Source organism: Sinocyclocheilus rhinocerous, unplaced genomic scaffold, assembly GCF_001515625.1.
Source record: "Sinocyclocheilus rhinocerous isolate Xijiao unplaced genomic scaffold, SAMN03320098_v1.1 scaffold568, whole genome shotgun sequence".
In the NCBI taxonomy this organism is placed as follows: domain Eukaryota; kingdom Metazoa; phylum Chordata; class Actinopteri; order Cypriniformes; family Cyprinidae; genus Sinocyclocheilus; species Sinocyclocheilus rhinocerous.
Genome location: NW_015652173.1, coordinates 965,572 through 982,791, shown reverse-complemented (window position 1 = coordinate 982,791; position 17,220 = coordinate 965,572). Strand labels below are relative to the sequence as shown.

The 17,220-nt window shown below is 36.9% G+C and overlaps 1 protein-coding gene across 1 annotated transcript in view; it reads right to left on the bottom strand.

Annotated features, from left to right (window-relative positions):
• The window catches only part of LOC107714006 (cytosolic carboxypeptidase 4-like), a 165,166-nt gene that overhangs the window by 72,334 nt on the left and 75,612 nt on the right, over nt 1–17,220 (bottom strand). The window contains 1 exon segment of the mRNA XM_016519695.1: nt 14,389–14,569. Within this exon segment, the coding sequence (XP_016375181.1) occupies nt 14,389–14,569 (181 nt within the window).

The window sequence follows — 17,220 nt, the reverse complement described above, 5'->3', positions numbered from 1 at the left end:
CTACTTAAAAAAAAAAAAAAACTTTAAAAGAACTGATTCACAGAAATAAATCAGACTTCCAATCACTACAAGGAGGGTGTTAAATAGAGGCCGGGGGCTGGTGACAAGGGCCTTGAGATTGGACTCAAGACCCTTTTTCTATCTCATCATGTCCCATCCATTGTGACTGATCAACCGCCCCAGGATGCAATGTGTTACGTGGGCCTGGTCTGCTGGACTCTGGTGTAAACTAAATGGATGGAGCTGCCAGCACAATCCTAATCTTGGAGCCAACAGCAGGTCCCACAGCCTCTGGCAGCCAGATAGCTTGTGGAACAAGAAACAAATGGACAGTTGAGCCCAAACGAAATGCACGCTCTTCTTTCAGAATGGGGATGACTTGAATCAAAATAAGGTAAAAGGTATCTTGCATACCATCCAATCATAAAGCATCTCTCCAAGCATGAAAAGTTACATGGCGGTCGGTATCTTCGGTCAATTTCATCATCTTCCTTGTCTTTTTCCCCTCAATGACAAATGGACCATGCTGTGCTCTCTTGCAAAGATAAGCTCAGAATAGTATTCGCCCATCATCTTTTTCTGTCAGCTTTGATTTGGCCGATGCCTCACTGCGTGCTTTGAAATTTCCCTGTCTTCAAGCAATATCAAGTGTGAACTTTTTTAGAAGCAAGCCTTTATTCCTCCACATAAAAGTGTAAAACATAAACATATTTTCTTCATACTGCATCTAAAAAACATCCAATCCAATAGGGAACAAATGAATCACCTTGAAGTGTATTGGAAGGTGATTTGTTTATTAAGCTCAAGCTCAAAACTTGTATGTCGTGGTACTCTCGTGAACGCGCATCAAAGACTGACACGGAAGAGAAGAAATTGTTGAATAAAGTCGTTATTTTTGGTTTCTTTGGGCACAAAAAGTATTGAACCGCTGATGTCACATGGACAGTTTTAACAATGTCCTTACTACCTTTCTGGGCCTTGAACGTGGTAGTTCCCTTGCTGTCTATGTAGGGTCAACGCTCTCAGATTTCATCAAAAACATCTTAATTTGTGTTCTGAAGATGAACAAAGGTCTTACAGGTTTGTGACAACATGAGGGTAATTAATGACAGCATTTTTGGGTGAACTATCCCTTGGGTCCCCTATCCCATTTTTGGGAGAGTTCACCAAAAATTAAATTTCTGATATTGTTTACTTACCCTCTTTTCCATGCATATACAATTGGGACTGGAGCTTTCAAGCTTTAAAAAAAGAAGCAAAAGCACACAAAGGCATCACAAAAGTGGATCTTTTCCATTAACTTCCAAGTCTGAAGTCATACAAAACCTTTGGATGAGAAACAAACTGGCATGTCTGTGATGATTAGATGATGATATCTGTCTTAGATCTTCATTGTGTATTCATTTAGAAAGTTAAATGGGTTTAAAATAACACTGAAGGATAAGTTCACCCAAAAACAAAACTTTGCTGAAAATGTACTCACCATCAGGCCATCTAAGATGCAGATTAGTTCGTTTTTCACCAATGGATTCTCTGCAGTGAATGGGTGCCGTCAGAATGAGAGTTCAGACAGTTGATAAAAACATCACAATAAACCATAAATAATCCACACAACTCAGTCCATCAATAAACGTCTTCTGAAGCAAAAACCTGAATGTTTGTGATAATCAAACCCATAAAGATGTTTTGAACTTCAAACAGTTGCTTCTAGCTTCCAAATCCTCCATTATTCTAGTCTGAATCAGGTGAGAAATATGCCGAGATCAAGCACTGTTTACAAGGAAAAACAGTCAAAAACTGTTTTAAACAAGTATGTTAGTGAATTTTCATGAGAGATGACAACAATGGATGTTTTCACTGGAGGAAGCATTATTATAGATTATGGACTCGCATTGTGTCCAGAAGCGGTGGTATAAAGTTTAAACCTTATTGATAGATTTGTTTCTTACAAATACATAGCTTTTCACTTCACAAGACATTAATTGATGGACTGGAGTCGTGTGGATTATTGTGATGTTTTTATCAGCTGTTTAAACTGTCATTCTGACGGCACCCATTCACTGCTGAGGATCAATTGGTGAGAAAGAATGAAGAAACAAAGTCATCTACAACTTTGATGGCCCGAGAGTGAGTACATTTTCAGCAAATGTACATTTTTGGGTGCACTATTGCTTTAAGGGTAAGTAAATGACAGATTTTTCATTTTTTGGGTGAACTATCCCTTTGATTTAGTGGGTTATGTGCCTGAATATAGTTATGGAACCAATTGTACCCAAAGAGGACTTCACAATTCACTGCACGGGGCAGCAGCGCTGTGCTTGTTCATCAGATTTACCAACATTTCGACCTGGCTTTTTGCATCTTTAATAAGTAACACAGCTGCTTCCATGGAAGCCATTAGAATCCCATCGACATATTTTCTGTATTAAGCATAGATAATCAATAGTCCAAATTTATGGTCGCTTAGAAAAAAATAATCAACATACATCAGCGCTCTGATAATAGGGGATGGTTGGTTTCAGATCCAAATTTAGAACACAAATGGATAGATTATAAAGCAGAAGGTCAGACGCTCGATACGGATCAAGCATCACTCCCTGGAGATATTGCACTTCGAGGTGTTAGTTACATTTAATTTACTTTGCGTGGTATGGATAGTGACATCTTTGTCTAAATAAATCAGCTGAGGTCTGTGATCGTGTTCCTTCATCCGATCGGGCTAGCGGATGATCTTCACGCCTCTGGTTTCGACCACCAGCAGCTCCAGAAAAGCAGTTAGATGGATGTCCCCGGGTCACAGCCATTCGTTCTTCTTCATTTGTGCATGACCTCTCCATCCCCCTCTATGTTATACCGTTTCTTTTTTAGGGTGACATCCAGCATCTTATAAACATGAGAGCTCACCGTGAGAGATTACCACACAATGAGCGCCTCCACATGTGAAAAATGTGGCTGTTCAGTGGCCTGTAGGCTGTCTGATGAGTTACGCATCACGCTGGTCAATATCAAAAGGCTATTGATTGTTGACTCACATTATGGCTTCTTAGTCTCTTAAAACTACCAAAAGGGGCTAAAACCAACAGAAAACCCTCTTCAAAGACAACATAATAAATGATAGTGGTCTGAGCCTAAACAGTGGAGATGGTTATTTTCTAGTCAGTGAAAAAGAAAATAAATGGATATAAATGAACTGAAACCAAAATAAATTGAGTTTTTTGGACCAGTGCAAAAACCACTATCATATAATCTATCCAAAATGATTTCAAGATACATGAATGTTTAATATCTTTCAAAATGTTTTCTACGAAAGCGTGTTTCCACCTCAGGGTAAAGTAATACTACTACTACTACTAATAATAATAAATTATTATTATTTATTTTCATTATAATGCATTTAATTCTCATAACTGTGGCTTAATTTCTTGCCATTAAGACTTCACATTTTAAAAAGAGCAATAATGTATATTTTTTATATCAATTATATTATCATAATTGTGATTTAATAATTCAAAGGTTTGGAGCTGATAAGATTTTGCCTCTTTTGCAAATCTATATCTGTTTGATCAAAACTACAGGAAAAACAGCAATATTGTTACAATTTTAAATTTAAAAATGTTACTATTTTAAATTTTACATTTCATTAAAAATTTTAAATAATTTTTAGCAGTCATTACCTACAGTCTTCAGTGTCACATGATGCTTTAGAAATCATTCGAATATGCTGATTTAGTGATCAAGAAACATTTCCTATTATTATCAATGTTAAAAACCATTGTCCTGCTTAATATTTTTTGCGTAAACTGTTTTTTTTTTGTTTTTTTTTGATAAATAGATTTGATGAAGTTCCAAACCTTTTTTAACAACAACATTTTAAAATAGGATCTTCTGTAACATAATAAATGTATTTACTGTAAATTTTCCTTGCTGGAAAAATTCTGTCTCCTGTATCTTTTATCCTGTAAAGTATTACATTTATTTTTAAAAATACTGAATGGTAGGGTATATGAAACGTTACCTGTTACCTTTTGCTGCTTTAAATTCTTGCAATTATGACTTCATATCTCAATTTTCTTATATTTGTGAATATCACAATGTTACCTAATATCCTAACATTGAGACTATTTTAAATTTAAACATTTCTCAAATAATTTAGGTTAAAAAAGATTTCCTCAATTTCTCATTTTGTACATTTCCATTACCCTTTTCCCCGGTCAACTAACCATTCAATGTAACCATTTTAGGGTGCTTAAAATGCATGTAATGTATGACTAGACAAAATATTGTCTACATTTAAAGGACATTTTACCAAGAAAAAAACTGACAGCTAAAAACAAACTGTACAAATTAACACCATGTGGCCATCATCTGCAGCAAAACCAAGCACCTCGGAGGAAGAAGAAGGAGAGGAGGAGCTGAAGATGGTGGGGGCTTGGCTGGGGTAAGTTGGCTGTGGTCACTGTTAGCCCAACGGAATGATGAACAGCATGGGCCGATCCATTTGTCTTCTACCTGTCTGCCTCCAGCCCACGGGAGCTTCCACAATATGTCACTGTCGCATGCTGGACCGCCCCCATGCATCAAAACATTTTAATACAGCTCAGCCCACTTCCAACCATCATCGGGGTTGGGATCGCAGACAGGAAGTCGACCCCGATCCGTGTTCGCCTCATGTGCCACACGGTATGAATCAATCCACACTTTGGTGCCTTTTCACACAGCGTTATGTACCATAAAAAGATCACGGCACTCCCGGCGAGAACAAACGTTGCACAAACCGTCTCATTGTGAGATGTTTTCGACCGTTCTGTTATTTTTCATCCCGTCTAGGGAAAAACATACAAATGAAAGGAAAAAACAAACAACAAGGCCGGAAATGAGTGGCTGGAGGATTTGGAAAACAGGCCGATAGGACAGATGGGGTGTACGCTGGAGATTACAGTGATTGTTTAAACAAAAAATATTTCCAGGTTTCCAGAGGGACAGCCGGGAAAGAAAACCTTGTTAGGAGGGATTACTTCCATTGGTTTTTGTTTTGCTGTTAGGGGTGAAGGCCAGCGGGAAACTCTGTGAAGAGGGTAAATGCTATGAATTTTCTATCATACGACCTTAACATCTGTAGTCTAGCTAGGTAGATATGAATGAATAGAGGGAAATAGCGAGATGAGTAAATTCAAGGCCAAAGTCTCTTCTGAGTAAGAAATACACAATACTGCATCCCACTTCCTCTAAAAAAAATGTATAAGAAAATGATCTAAAAATATATTTATACAAACATAAACAGTTTAGAAACCTTTGAAACCATATAGAGTGAAAACAGGAAATCATTACAGAACTCTTAAACATACAATAAAAATCACTTTGCCTATCAAATGCTACATAGCGCAAAAAAGAAAAAAAACTTGTTCCATTCCCAAATTCAGTTTTTGACTAGTCAATGGACTAATGGATATACACTCACCGGCCACTTTATTAGGTACACCTGTTCAATTGCTTGGTAACACAAATTGCTAATCAGCCAATCACATGGCAGCAACTCAATGCATTTAGGCATCTAGATGTGGTGAAGACGACTTGCTGAAGGTCAAACTGAGCATCAGAATGGGGAAGAAAGGGGATTTAAGTGACTTTGAACGTGGAATGGTTGTTGGCGCCAGATGGGCTGTATATATATATATATATATATATATATATATACTGTATATATAATGGCCTGGATGTGAATACAGGGAATCGTCACAGCACTAGAGCAACATTATATTAAACTGAATGTACAAAAATAAATACATAAATTTGTTGGCCAATCAAAATGACAACTGGAACTAACTGCTGTATTGTGCAAATAAATCAACAATTTAAAGAAACTGAAACTTGCTCCATTTCCCACTTCAGTTCTTGACTAGTCGGTTGACTTATTTCAAGTAGAAAAACATCCAAAATGCGACCTTACCATCTAATCTAGCTTGATACCAATGAATAGAGTGAAATAACGAGTACAGCAAATGCAAGGCCAGTTTCTCCTCAGAATGAGAAACTTACAATATAAGACAGAATCCCACAGCAGGTGCCGTGTTTGTCCAGGCAGCCAATACCTTGAGAATAAAGCCAGGATCTGCGTCAGCACCAGCAGCTGAACAGGGTCAGGCTATCTCAAATTTCCTGTCTGCGGAGGGGCAAAGGTACTTCACGCCCCAAGACTTCAACAGCCAGAGAAAGCGTACCCTGCTGGGGCCAAATATTTCAGCGTTTCTCTCGCTTTACGGAGCTGAATCATTTCCATTGACGTGACAGTATTGTACTCTGTGTCCCTGACAGGGGTAAAGAATATCCCAGCTGGGTTATTTCATTACCTGAAAGCTGTCACCGGAGAGTTCCTGAGTGTCAGCAACAGGCAGAAAGTTGCAGAAGTGAATTAGTGCTCGGTGTGGTGCTGGGCACAGCTGAAACTGACTCACCTCATCATGGTCACCGAGTACATTTGGGCATGTGCAAGACAAGAAAAACTTGTATAATGGATGGCAAGTTACTTCAGACTGAACAGAACATGAGGTTTTGGTGGCACTGTGTTATGGAGCTGCATACAATTACTAGTTATAAACATCAAGGCCAATTGTCTTGCGAATTCTGATCTACCACGAGGTTTACAGACAAAAGAAAGGGACACGAGAATGACAAATATCTTTCAGAAATAATCCATGCAAGGTTCAGTTCATAAGAATTGAGAGTCACGCTATTGAAAACCATGATGTAGCTTAGCTCAATTACATAAACTTTACTAGCATTACTAGACAGTTGCAACTGAAAGTTGGAATGAAAGTTTCTCAAAGACATTTGTATTATTATGGCCACTTATGCACTATAGCATATATGAGTTGCATGTAACATTTCCAGCATTTGAGTCCTGATAAATGTTTTCAAAGGACAATACTGACTTTTCATTAAGATCACTGAGAAATGAATGGAAATATGTAGATGCTTTTAACATTTTTATATTTTGTTATATTAAATCATTAAAAACTAAAAAATTAAAATAAAAAAAAATTTAATCACATAAAAATATATTTAAAAAAATGAAATAAATGTAAGTATAAAAAGTCAAAAAATAAATAAAAAAAATAATTAAAACATTAAATAGTAATAAAATATAAAACTAAAAAAATTGTTTTTAATAGAAAAAAATATAAAACTTTCTTTTTAAATCAAATTAAGTAAAAAGAAAAGAAAAAGAAAATTAAAAAATATAAAATATAACATTATTTTATAAAAAGTAAATTAAAATATACACACAAATATAAAATAATTTACACTGGTCTGGAACAATAGAAAAAGACAAGCAGAGTGAAACAAACAAGGTATCATCTGTTATGCTAAATTCTAAATTTACACAAAATATCACTTTGCCCATCAAATGATGACCAGATCTAACTGTTGTACTGTATAATGCAGGTAAGTAAACAATTAAAAAAACTTGCTCTATTTCCAATTCAGTTCTTGATTAGATGGTTCACTTCCACCAACTACTCAACAAGTAGACAAAACATTCAAAATGCGCATCGAAGTTGCAAAACTGAGCATCTGAAACACAAAACTATTTTTAAGAACAACGCTGTCAATTTGTGTTTATCTGTATTCATTAGCATGAATAAAATGGTCCCAACTGAGTCCTTCTGCGCTGATGAGTTCTATATACTGTACACAATAAGAGGTGTCAGATCAACCAATCACGATCTAGATTCTACTCACCCAGCTCATTTCCTAAACAAACATTGCACAAGTGCAGAGAGTCGTGTCATCTTCTCGAAGCCAATTTTCTGGAACATGCCATGGGGTGAACACCCGACACTCAAAAGCACTGGCATCCCAGCTCACACGCACAAAAGAGACCATTTACCTCTAAAACCCTCCTGACAGGCCGGTGAAAAGCCTTTAAAGTTCCCTCGACTCTCCAAACCAAAATTATACATCACAGCCTTCAAGTTTTCACTAGTCACAGTAGTCAAACAAATTCAATTTCAGGCATAATTAAACTCCATCTTGCATCTGAATTAACAAAGCATGATTTACTGCTTGTTTGTTGGTCCGTTTTACAGAGTCTTTATTCAAGCAAACAAGCCCATCGCGTTCTTATCCAGCGCCATATCTGAGTTGTTAGCCCACACAAGCATTGGCGGCTTATGAGAGACCTCATCTGGTTATTCGCCACGGTAAGAGAAAGCACTGGCAGATGCCCGCTCAACTGTGCTGAGCGCAGCCTGATCCGTGCCAGACTTCGGGCCGATGATTCATGCGAATTGCCATAAATGGTTGCAATGTGCCAAGCTGACGCTGGCCTGGGGAATAGGTGTGGAATAGTTGTCAAATATGTCCAATAATCAGTGAATCAGATACAGCTGTCCTCTCCGGTGAATGCAAAATACTTGGCTGGGGGAAATTAAGATAGAAATAAAATGTTTGCCTTGTGGCCTAGCAAAGAACAATTTCAGGTTTGAAGGTTCGATTCTAGCATGCGTGATCTCTAGGATGTACAAATTGACATATTTAGATAATCGACTAGTTGGTTGTCTCAACAAAGAGTTGAGTAGTGGGTCACAATACTACTCTACTTGGGGAAGTTGTGGCCTAATGGTTAGAGAGTCGGACTCGTAACCCAAAGGTTGCGGGTTCGAGTCTCATACCGGCAGGGATTGTAGGTGGGGGGAGTGAATGTACAGCGCTCTCTCCCACCTTCAATACCACGACTGAGGTGCCCTTGAGCAAGGCACCGAACCCCCAACTGCTGCCCGGGCGCCGCAGCATAAATGGCTGCCCACTGCTCCGGGTGTGTGTTCACGGTGTGTGTGTGTTCACTGCTGTGTGTGTGCACTTTGGATGGGTTAAATGCAGAGCACCAATTCCAAGTATGGGTCACCATACTTGGCCACATGTCACGTCAGTTTTCACTTTCACAATAGGGTTAGTTATCAAAGTCCATTTTTGCATTCCAATTTGCATTTCGCATTGCCTTTTTTAAGTAAACATGAGCTAGGCTTTTTATGGCCTTTTTTTATTACACGACACAACGTTCTAAAAACACTACACTCAAATTCAAAGTAGTTCACTTCTAAAAAACGCATTTCTAGACCTTACACTCTTTATAACTGTCCTGTATCCTGCTTTAAGAGTTTTTAAATGTGAATGGATTAGACACTTTTTTATTATGAGAAACTTTAAATTGTTGATGGTGGTGAATTTGCTCGAATGTGGAGAATTGGTGTACTAACCCACTAGTTGATTAGTAAGGTTGATTAGTTGATATGGATTTTTCTTTTCTTAAATTTGCATTTTAGCTTCAAAGTATTGCTTTAAAGAGTTTTATTACTTTTATACTTTTATTCAGCAAACTTGAATTAAATTGTATTATATTATAACAGAAAACAGTTATTTGAAATAGCAATCGTATTTCACAATATTTGTTTTAACTGTATTTTTTAACAAATAAAAGCGGAATTGTTGAGCATAATAGTCTTCTTTTCAAAACATTTAAAAAATATATATTACTGACCCCAAACTTTTGAACAATACTGTATATCTGTTAAAAGTGCATTTTATCAATATTTAGCGGTAAAAATCACACAAAGATGCCCTAAAATCTAACACACATCGACTAATAACCACAAAACTTTTATTTTGATTAACTGTAATTACATTTAAAGGAATAATTCACCCCATTAATTACTCACCCTCATGTCGTTCCAAACCTGTAAGAACTTCGTTCATCTTCGGAACACAAATTAAGATATTTTTGATAAAATCAGAGCGATTTCTGACCCTGCATAGACAGCAACGCAGCTGACACATGTGTAGGATATCAGACCGAATCAGACAATCTAAGATTTGGTTGTAGTAAGAACATCATTAAAATAGTCCATGTGACATCAGTGGTTCAACTGTAATTTTATGAAGCTACAAGAATACTTTTCTCTCGGATTTCATCAAATATATCTTAATTTGTGTTTGGAAGATGAACAAAGGTCTTATGGGTTTGGAACGACATGAGGGTGAGTAATTAATTAATGACAGAATTGTGGGTGAACTATCCCTTTAAGTCCAGATTGATACCAGTGGGCCACTGAATTTATCAATGCTTCATGTTTACCAGTCCAGCTTTTAGTGCAAGCAGTATGAGCAGGGAAGCTGATCAGGAACACTGGGACACGACGCCGCAGGCTATGCACAGCTGATGTGCAATTCGTATGGGAGTTCACAATGTCGGAAACCCAATTCTATTTGACATTACCGAGAGATGCTTTTGACAACAGCTTCTGTGATGAAAACACCCAGAGATGAAAACAACCTCCGAATGCCTGAGTCTGTTCACACCTCTTGTTTTGTCCCATGCTAAGCCAGAGCAGGAAGTGAGCTCTGTAATCTCACCCCTCAACGTGTCGCTCGCCAAGATAACACCAGACACCAAACTGCTGTTTGTCACAAGTCACATCCGTTTACGTCTCCCAGTCCCTGCAGTCAACAAAAGATTGCTGAACGGATTGTCTTTTTCCAATTTCAACAAGAGAATATCACAGATCTTTGTGAATGCTAACGCTACATGCTACATAAACAGCACCAAGAGAGCTTAACTTCACACCTTTTATCAGCAAACTCAAAAAACATATATACATCTTTGAGCTTCTCAGGGGTTCCTGTACACATTTGAGATGTTTAAAATAAATACACTGTAAAACTAGCCACAAACAATAGCTGCATTTTGACAATGGTAATGGCTGCTGGAAGTTCAGCTTTGGCATCGCAGGAATTGACATGTTAAAATACTTTAAAACAGAAAACAGTTATTGGAAAATGTAATAATTTCACAATATTCACATCTCCCAATTGTTGCAGTCAACAAAATGCTGAACAGATTGTCTTTTTCCAATTTCAACAAAAAAAAAATATCACAGATCTCTGTGAATGCTAATGCTACATGCTACATAAACAGCACCGAGAGAGCTAAACTCCACACCTTTTTATCAGCAAACTCAAAAAAGTGTACATCTGCATGCTTCTTAGAGGTTCCTGTACACATTTGAGAAGTTTAAAATAAATATTGTAAAATAGCCACAAACAATAGCTGCATTGTGACACTGAGGTAATGGCTGCTAGAAATTTAGATGTGCCATCTCAGGAATAAATTACATGTTAAAATACATTAAAACAGAAAACAGTTATTAGAAATTGTAATAATTTTACAATATTCACATCTCCCAGTTGTTGCAGTCAACAAAAGATTGCTGAACGGTTTGTCTTTTTCCAATTTCAACAAGAGAATCACACAAATCTCTGAATGCTAAGACTACATGCTACGTAAACAGTGCAGAGAGATGAAACTTCACATCTTTTATCAGTAAACTCAAAAAAGTGTACATCTGCATACTTCTCAATGGTTCCAGTACACATTCGAGAGGTTTAAAATTAATATTGGAAAACTAGCCACAAACAGTAGCTGCTTTGTGTGTTTCTGAAGTAAATAATAGCCTGTATATAATGCTAATTTGATTTTAAAAAATTAGTATTCTACATAAGTCATAACTGATTATTATCTAATTTTACGTCTAGTAAGCCACAAATATGAGTCTGAAGTAATCACAATCGCATTATATCACTGTAAAACGGTTAGTACTGTAAAACGGTTTGTGCTAATAGCATTTCACAATGAACTCTGCTTTCACAGCTTCATAAACACTTTTTCCTCAGTGTTAAAATACGATTTATAATGGACACAGGGTTTCACAAAATATCAGACCCCTTGACCTACATTATGGATATTTCCCTTAGAAATTTCTAAAGTCTGTGATGAATTTGATGGAAGCAAATGTGACCTTTTCACACATTGTCATTTCCATTTCAGAGGGCTTGCAACACCGCTGTATTTATATCTATGCAATACTGCATTACCATATAAATGAAAATGACGAAAGTACCCATATAAGACGTCCAATCTTAAAAGTGAGCTCTGCCACTTTCTAAGCGTGCGGTGGACTTTACGGAGGTGCATTTGTGAATTTGTTTGCTAAACTTGCAGCTTTTGAACACACTAACAGTAAGAAATTGAATAAAACTACAAGGTTATTAATCTAAATACACAATGCATACATTAATGTTGCTTTCCGACTGCACCTACATCACTTTCAATGTCAACAGCGTGTTATTGAGGATGTGAGATCAGCGCTAAAGGCATCGAACGCTCTCCCACGTACCTCAGACCTGTCACCAAGCAACAAGCTGCCCTGAAACTGTTAATAAAGGCCCCCCACACAGGAAGTAATACCCTAAAGCTGAATTTGTGCTTTGTTGAAGTGAAATCTAAATTTGTCACGGTAATTTGTGAGGGCTCATGGGGAAACAAACACTGAATGGGTTCAATAAAAGTGCGGGATTGCATTGGTGCACATGTTGTTGTGACATTTAAAGGGATAGTTCACCCCAAAATGAAAATTTACTCACACTCATGTCATTCCAAACCTGTAGGACAAACCTGTATTTCGTCTGTGGAACAAAAAGGAAGATAGTTTGAAGAATGTGTCAACTGTTTTTGTCTATTCAGTGAAAGTGAACAAATTGGGCCCTACTGTTTTTTTTTTTCACAAAAGAAAGTCACAAGGGTGAGTGTATATAATGTGATTACAATTATTTAGATTTGCGTCTCAACCCTACTTCCTATGCTCTAGTCTATAAAATAACACAAAAAGTTAATAAAAACCATTCTGGGTATTGCACATTTATATTGGTTGCGCATATTATAAATCAATAATGTGTTGACCAGGCCACCAAAAACAGAACCAGAATTGTGGAGAAAAAACAAACAAAAAAACTCTGGATCAGAACCAGGATATCTGAATCTTTATCTGATATCTAAATCTAATACCGAATCAAAATGTTCTTTTTTCCCTTTTTAAATTTATTTTATTATTGTGATTAAAAAGTGGAAGTTTGCTTTAATAAAAAAAATACAGTTCATTATGAAAAAAGTTGATTAGGTGGATGTAGAACCACATGATGAAATGATGACAGAATTTTTTTTTTTTTTTTTTTTTTTTTTTGTGAACTATCATTTTAAGAGCTTGAAGCTGTGATTACAACTACACAGGTCGAGTCTCTGCCTCATTTCATGTTTTTATCATCCACGCTTGTTATGAGGTCACTGGAGGAATAAATCCTGGTTCGGATGAAAAGAGCGAGAGCGAGTCTCCTTTAACTGGCCGCCCACTGATCTACACCTCCATTCTCTGAGCATCCTCTCTAATACAGTTAGCATGCCTGATCAATAGCGCCGCATACAGAAGCCCCTGTACACATGACTGGAGATAAGGAAGAGGCCACGCAACGGAGGAGACCCCAGTCTCTCGGCGAGGAAATCAGGTCACCCTCAGTTGTGAGGAAGCCGCGAGGAGAATCGATCATTCCTTGACTGTGAATAGAGTGTTGATAAGCCTAGGAGGAGAGCTCTTAAATAGGGACGGCCACAGGGTTGACCTCTGTATTGGTTTTACACATGTAAATACTATCTAGCTGGGAACAGCAGGGGAGATATGGTGATATCCGGTAGATTAAAACACGCTGACATTTGTCTTTTTCATTTCAGCACTCAATTCCAAGGGCAAAAAGGTGACTGCCTTAATGTTGGACAAGATGGTGACTGAACTTTCAGACGGGAAGAAATAGCCTGCTTACAGATGCCCAAGGCAATCATGAATATTCTAGTGCCAAACACAGGGACCTGCTACACTGATATTACAACGAGAGGTCATATATAACCTGCAGGCAATGACGGAAAGATTTTTAGTTTAAAACAATATGGTGTGACCTGTCACTGAGAAAAAGGAAATCAATCAATCAATCAATCTATCTATCTATCTATCTATCTATCATTATGTTAATATATAATGTTTACAGTCAACCATTAAAAATCAATATTGTGTGTATTATATATATATATATATATATATATAAACAATAAAAGTAAATACAATTATGTGAATATATGTTTACAGTCAGCCATTAAATATCATAAAAATAATAAATTATATACCTTATAATATAAAAATTAATAGAATAAATGAAGAAAAGAGTATCTGCCATGTTATTGTGATCTTGTGGAACTATGGAACTATATATATTCCTGAAAAGCACCACCTTCATACAAACACGCAAAGGTCCTCAAACAAATGTTCCTCGTCAAACAACACTTACTAAGATTGCATAACACAGAATGAGCAAAGGTGCCTGTATTACAGCACGCATTCTTGCATTTAAAAACTGCGCGACAAAACGGAACACAAAGTTCTTTTTCTAAATTCAACATTTTGAAAGTAATAAATGAAGTGATTTGCACACTGTGCATGTATGTGTACATACTTGCCATTAATGACCCCGTCAGGGTTGAGCATGGGGATGATTTTGAAGATGTAGGCCTCTCTCAAGCTCTCGGCTACAGGACCACTGCTGCACAGGAACTCCAGCGTGCCCTTCAGTGCCCAGCTGGCATTGCTCTCTCCTGGATGAACCCTTGCTGTCAGCACCACACATGGCCGGTTACCTAAAAGAAACATGAATATGAAAAATAAGGTTTTAATGTATAACATATTGATTAATCATTCACTTATGTAGCTAATACCTGTAAAAGATAAATTGTGGCATGAGTAGCTTCTATTGTGGATTGCTCATGTTTTAAACTGGAGAAAGCTACCAAATCAGTGTGATGCTTTGCGGTCACAACATTACATGGCAATTACGCCGCGTCAGATTTTCAGTCGACGTCTCCCTTGACTCGTATTATCTGGACGGGGAAATTACATCACCTTGCTGAGCAAGTTTACAAAGCCAAAAGAGTCGGACAAAGCTTATCAAAAACACATTAAAATTTAATTTAGCTTGACTATTATGGCCCTGGCTGCCACCCCACAAAAGACGGCAGAAGGGGCGACTAATTTGTGTGATTCTGGTATTGATGATTTCATAATGAGTTTCTGCATGGCCTCTGTTTATGCGCTCTTTCACCGGCTCCATTTCATTTTCTGTATTTAATTGAATATGAATACGTCCATGCAATTAGGCTGGAGTGATGATTTTTTTTTTTCTTTTTTGAGAAAATGAGATAATGCCATTATTGCTGCCTTTTGCCATAACAATGAATGGCATGTTTGTCATGAATAGCATGTGACCTACAATTTTGCATTCAGCTTAAGGGTCAATGAAAAATAAGGATGGTCAAGATGATGAAGAGAAACATCTTTTTTATTTCAAAGTAAAAAAATGTTTTCAGTTTAACACCTTATATAAAAAAAAACAGTTCGTAACCATTTGTAAGTTTTTGATGGCTGTAAAAATGTATACAATTTCCTTTTCAAAAATATTTTTCAAGTTGTTTGCTTGCTTGTCATTTTTTATGAATATCAAAGTTCATACAAAGTCATATAATATTAACAGGCAAGAGAAGGTTATTACACTTTGGCATTTTTTTTTTTTTTATTTTTTTTTTACTTTAAGCCCCACATTTTTTTTTAAAGTATTCAAATCAGCTTTATTTTTTAATTTTTTTTAATGTGCAACTTAAATTGCAACTTTGCCACAATATATTATAGATTATGGATATACATAAATGCAAACTAATAAACACAAGTTTATCATGTTCCCAGATTCATACAAACATTCCATAAAAATGGATGCTTAATTAAAAAAGGATTATTATTATATAGTTTATATTATATAATATTGTTCTTAATTGGGCCTGTCAGTCGATAATTTTTTTTAAATCTAGTTAATTATATGATGTGGCATTAATTTAGATTAATTAATCCAATTTGGGCCAGTTTTATTAAACAGGGCAAATTAGCGCGCGAGAGCGCAATTCCAAAACATTGCCGATGGTGGAAATTTCTGCGGGTAGTTTACTAACAACGCACAAATTAAAGAACACAGACGCAACATCTCATTTACATATCGAACAACGCAATCTGCCAAGCGCAGTGCAAATTAGCATAGTCGCAAATAAAGAATAAAAAAATAAAGAAGCCACAGTACGTTGAAAAGAACCGGAGGCCAAAAAATCAAGGGTTGCAAGAAATTTTGATAGACCTGGGCTGCGTTCAGCCCCCAAAAAACGTTGCGAAACGTTTTTTTAAACAGAAACGGTGGTGCATTGAACACCCTGTTCTGAGGACGCAAGAATTGCAACTATGGCAGCTGAGAAGGCCATTCTTTGTGTTCTTTTTGAAGAATTTTCGGAGCCTGATGAAATCGGTATAAATACGTGTTTAATACTGCAAAATACGCTCGATGTTACAGTCACTGCCCTTGCCTTCCAGAATATAAGAGAACATCCCAATCGAGTGAAGGGATTTGTGGAAACTGTGGTTCCTATTTATTGTGATCCAACATTTGCCTCGCATTTCAGGATAAAAAGACAAACATTTCAGGTGAAGGATAATCCACTTCTTACCTCCGAGACTGTGTTATGATCTATATGACCTTATTATTTTTATTGTGAGTATTAGGCTTATCGTTATTGCTGATCACTGTTGTTGTGCTATGATATTGTAATATTTACCATTATATAATCAGAGGAGTATAGAAAAGTTTATGAAAGTGTCACTACACAATACAATAGCAAAATATGTAAATATGTATAGTATTTTTATGTTGCATCAGTGTCTAGCACACCTTCCTAAGGAAAGGATATGGACCAGAAGACATTGCAATTACTAAATTATATTTAGACAGACTTAAAAAAGTTCCAGATCTATACTTGTGCTCTTATTATTTCAGTTATTTTGCCTTTAATGTAAATAAACATGTGCAAACAATATACTTGCTCTTGTGAATTTATTTGGATGTTAATTACATTGTGAGAGCTGTCTCTTTAATACCGCGTGGTTTACAGCCACGTTGCTGCTGATTGGGCTGACATGTTTGACACACCCACCAAACAAGAGAAAACGCATCTCAAACCCCGTTGCACACCGTTTCCAAGAAACATGTCGTTCAAACCGGAAACCGTAGCAAAACGGTGCACACCGGTTTGAGCTTGAACTTACCCCTGGCTAAGTGTACCATTTTGGTTGGTGTGATTGTGGCCCAATATCGGTGGTGTTGGCTCAGTTTCAGTACCCAGTCTCGGGCCAGTACTGGCTAAGTGTACCATTTTGGTTGGTGTGATTGTGGCCCAATGCAGGTGGTGCTGACTCAGTT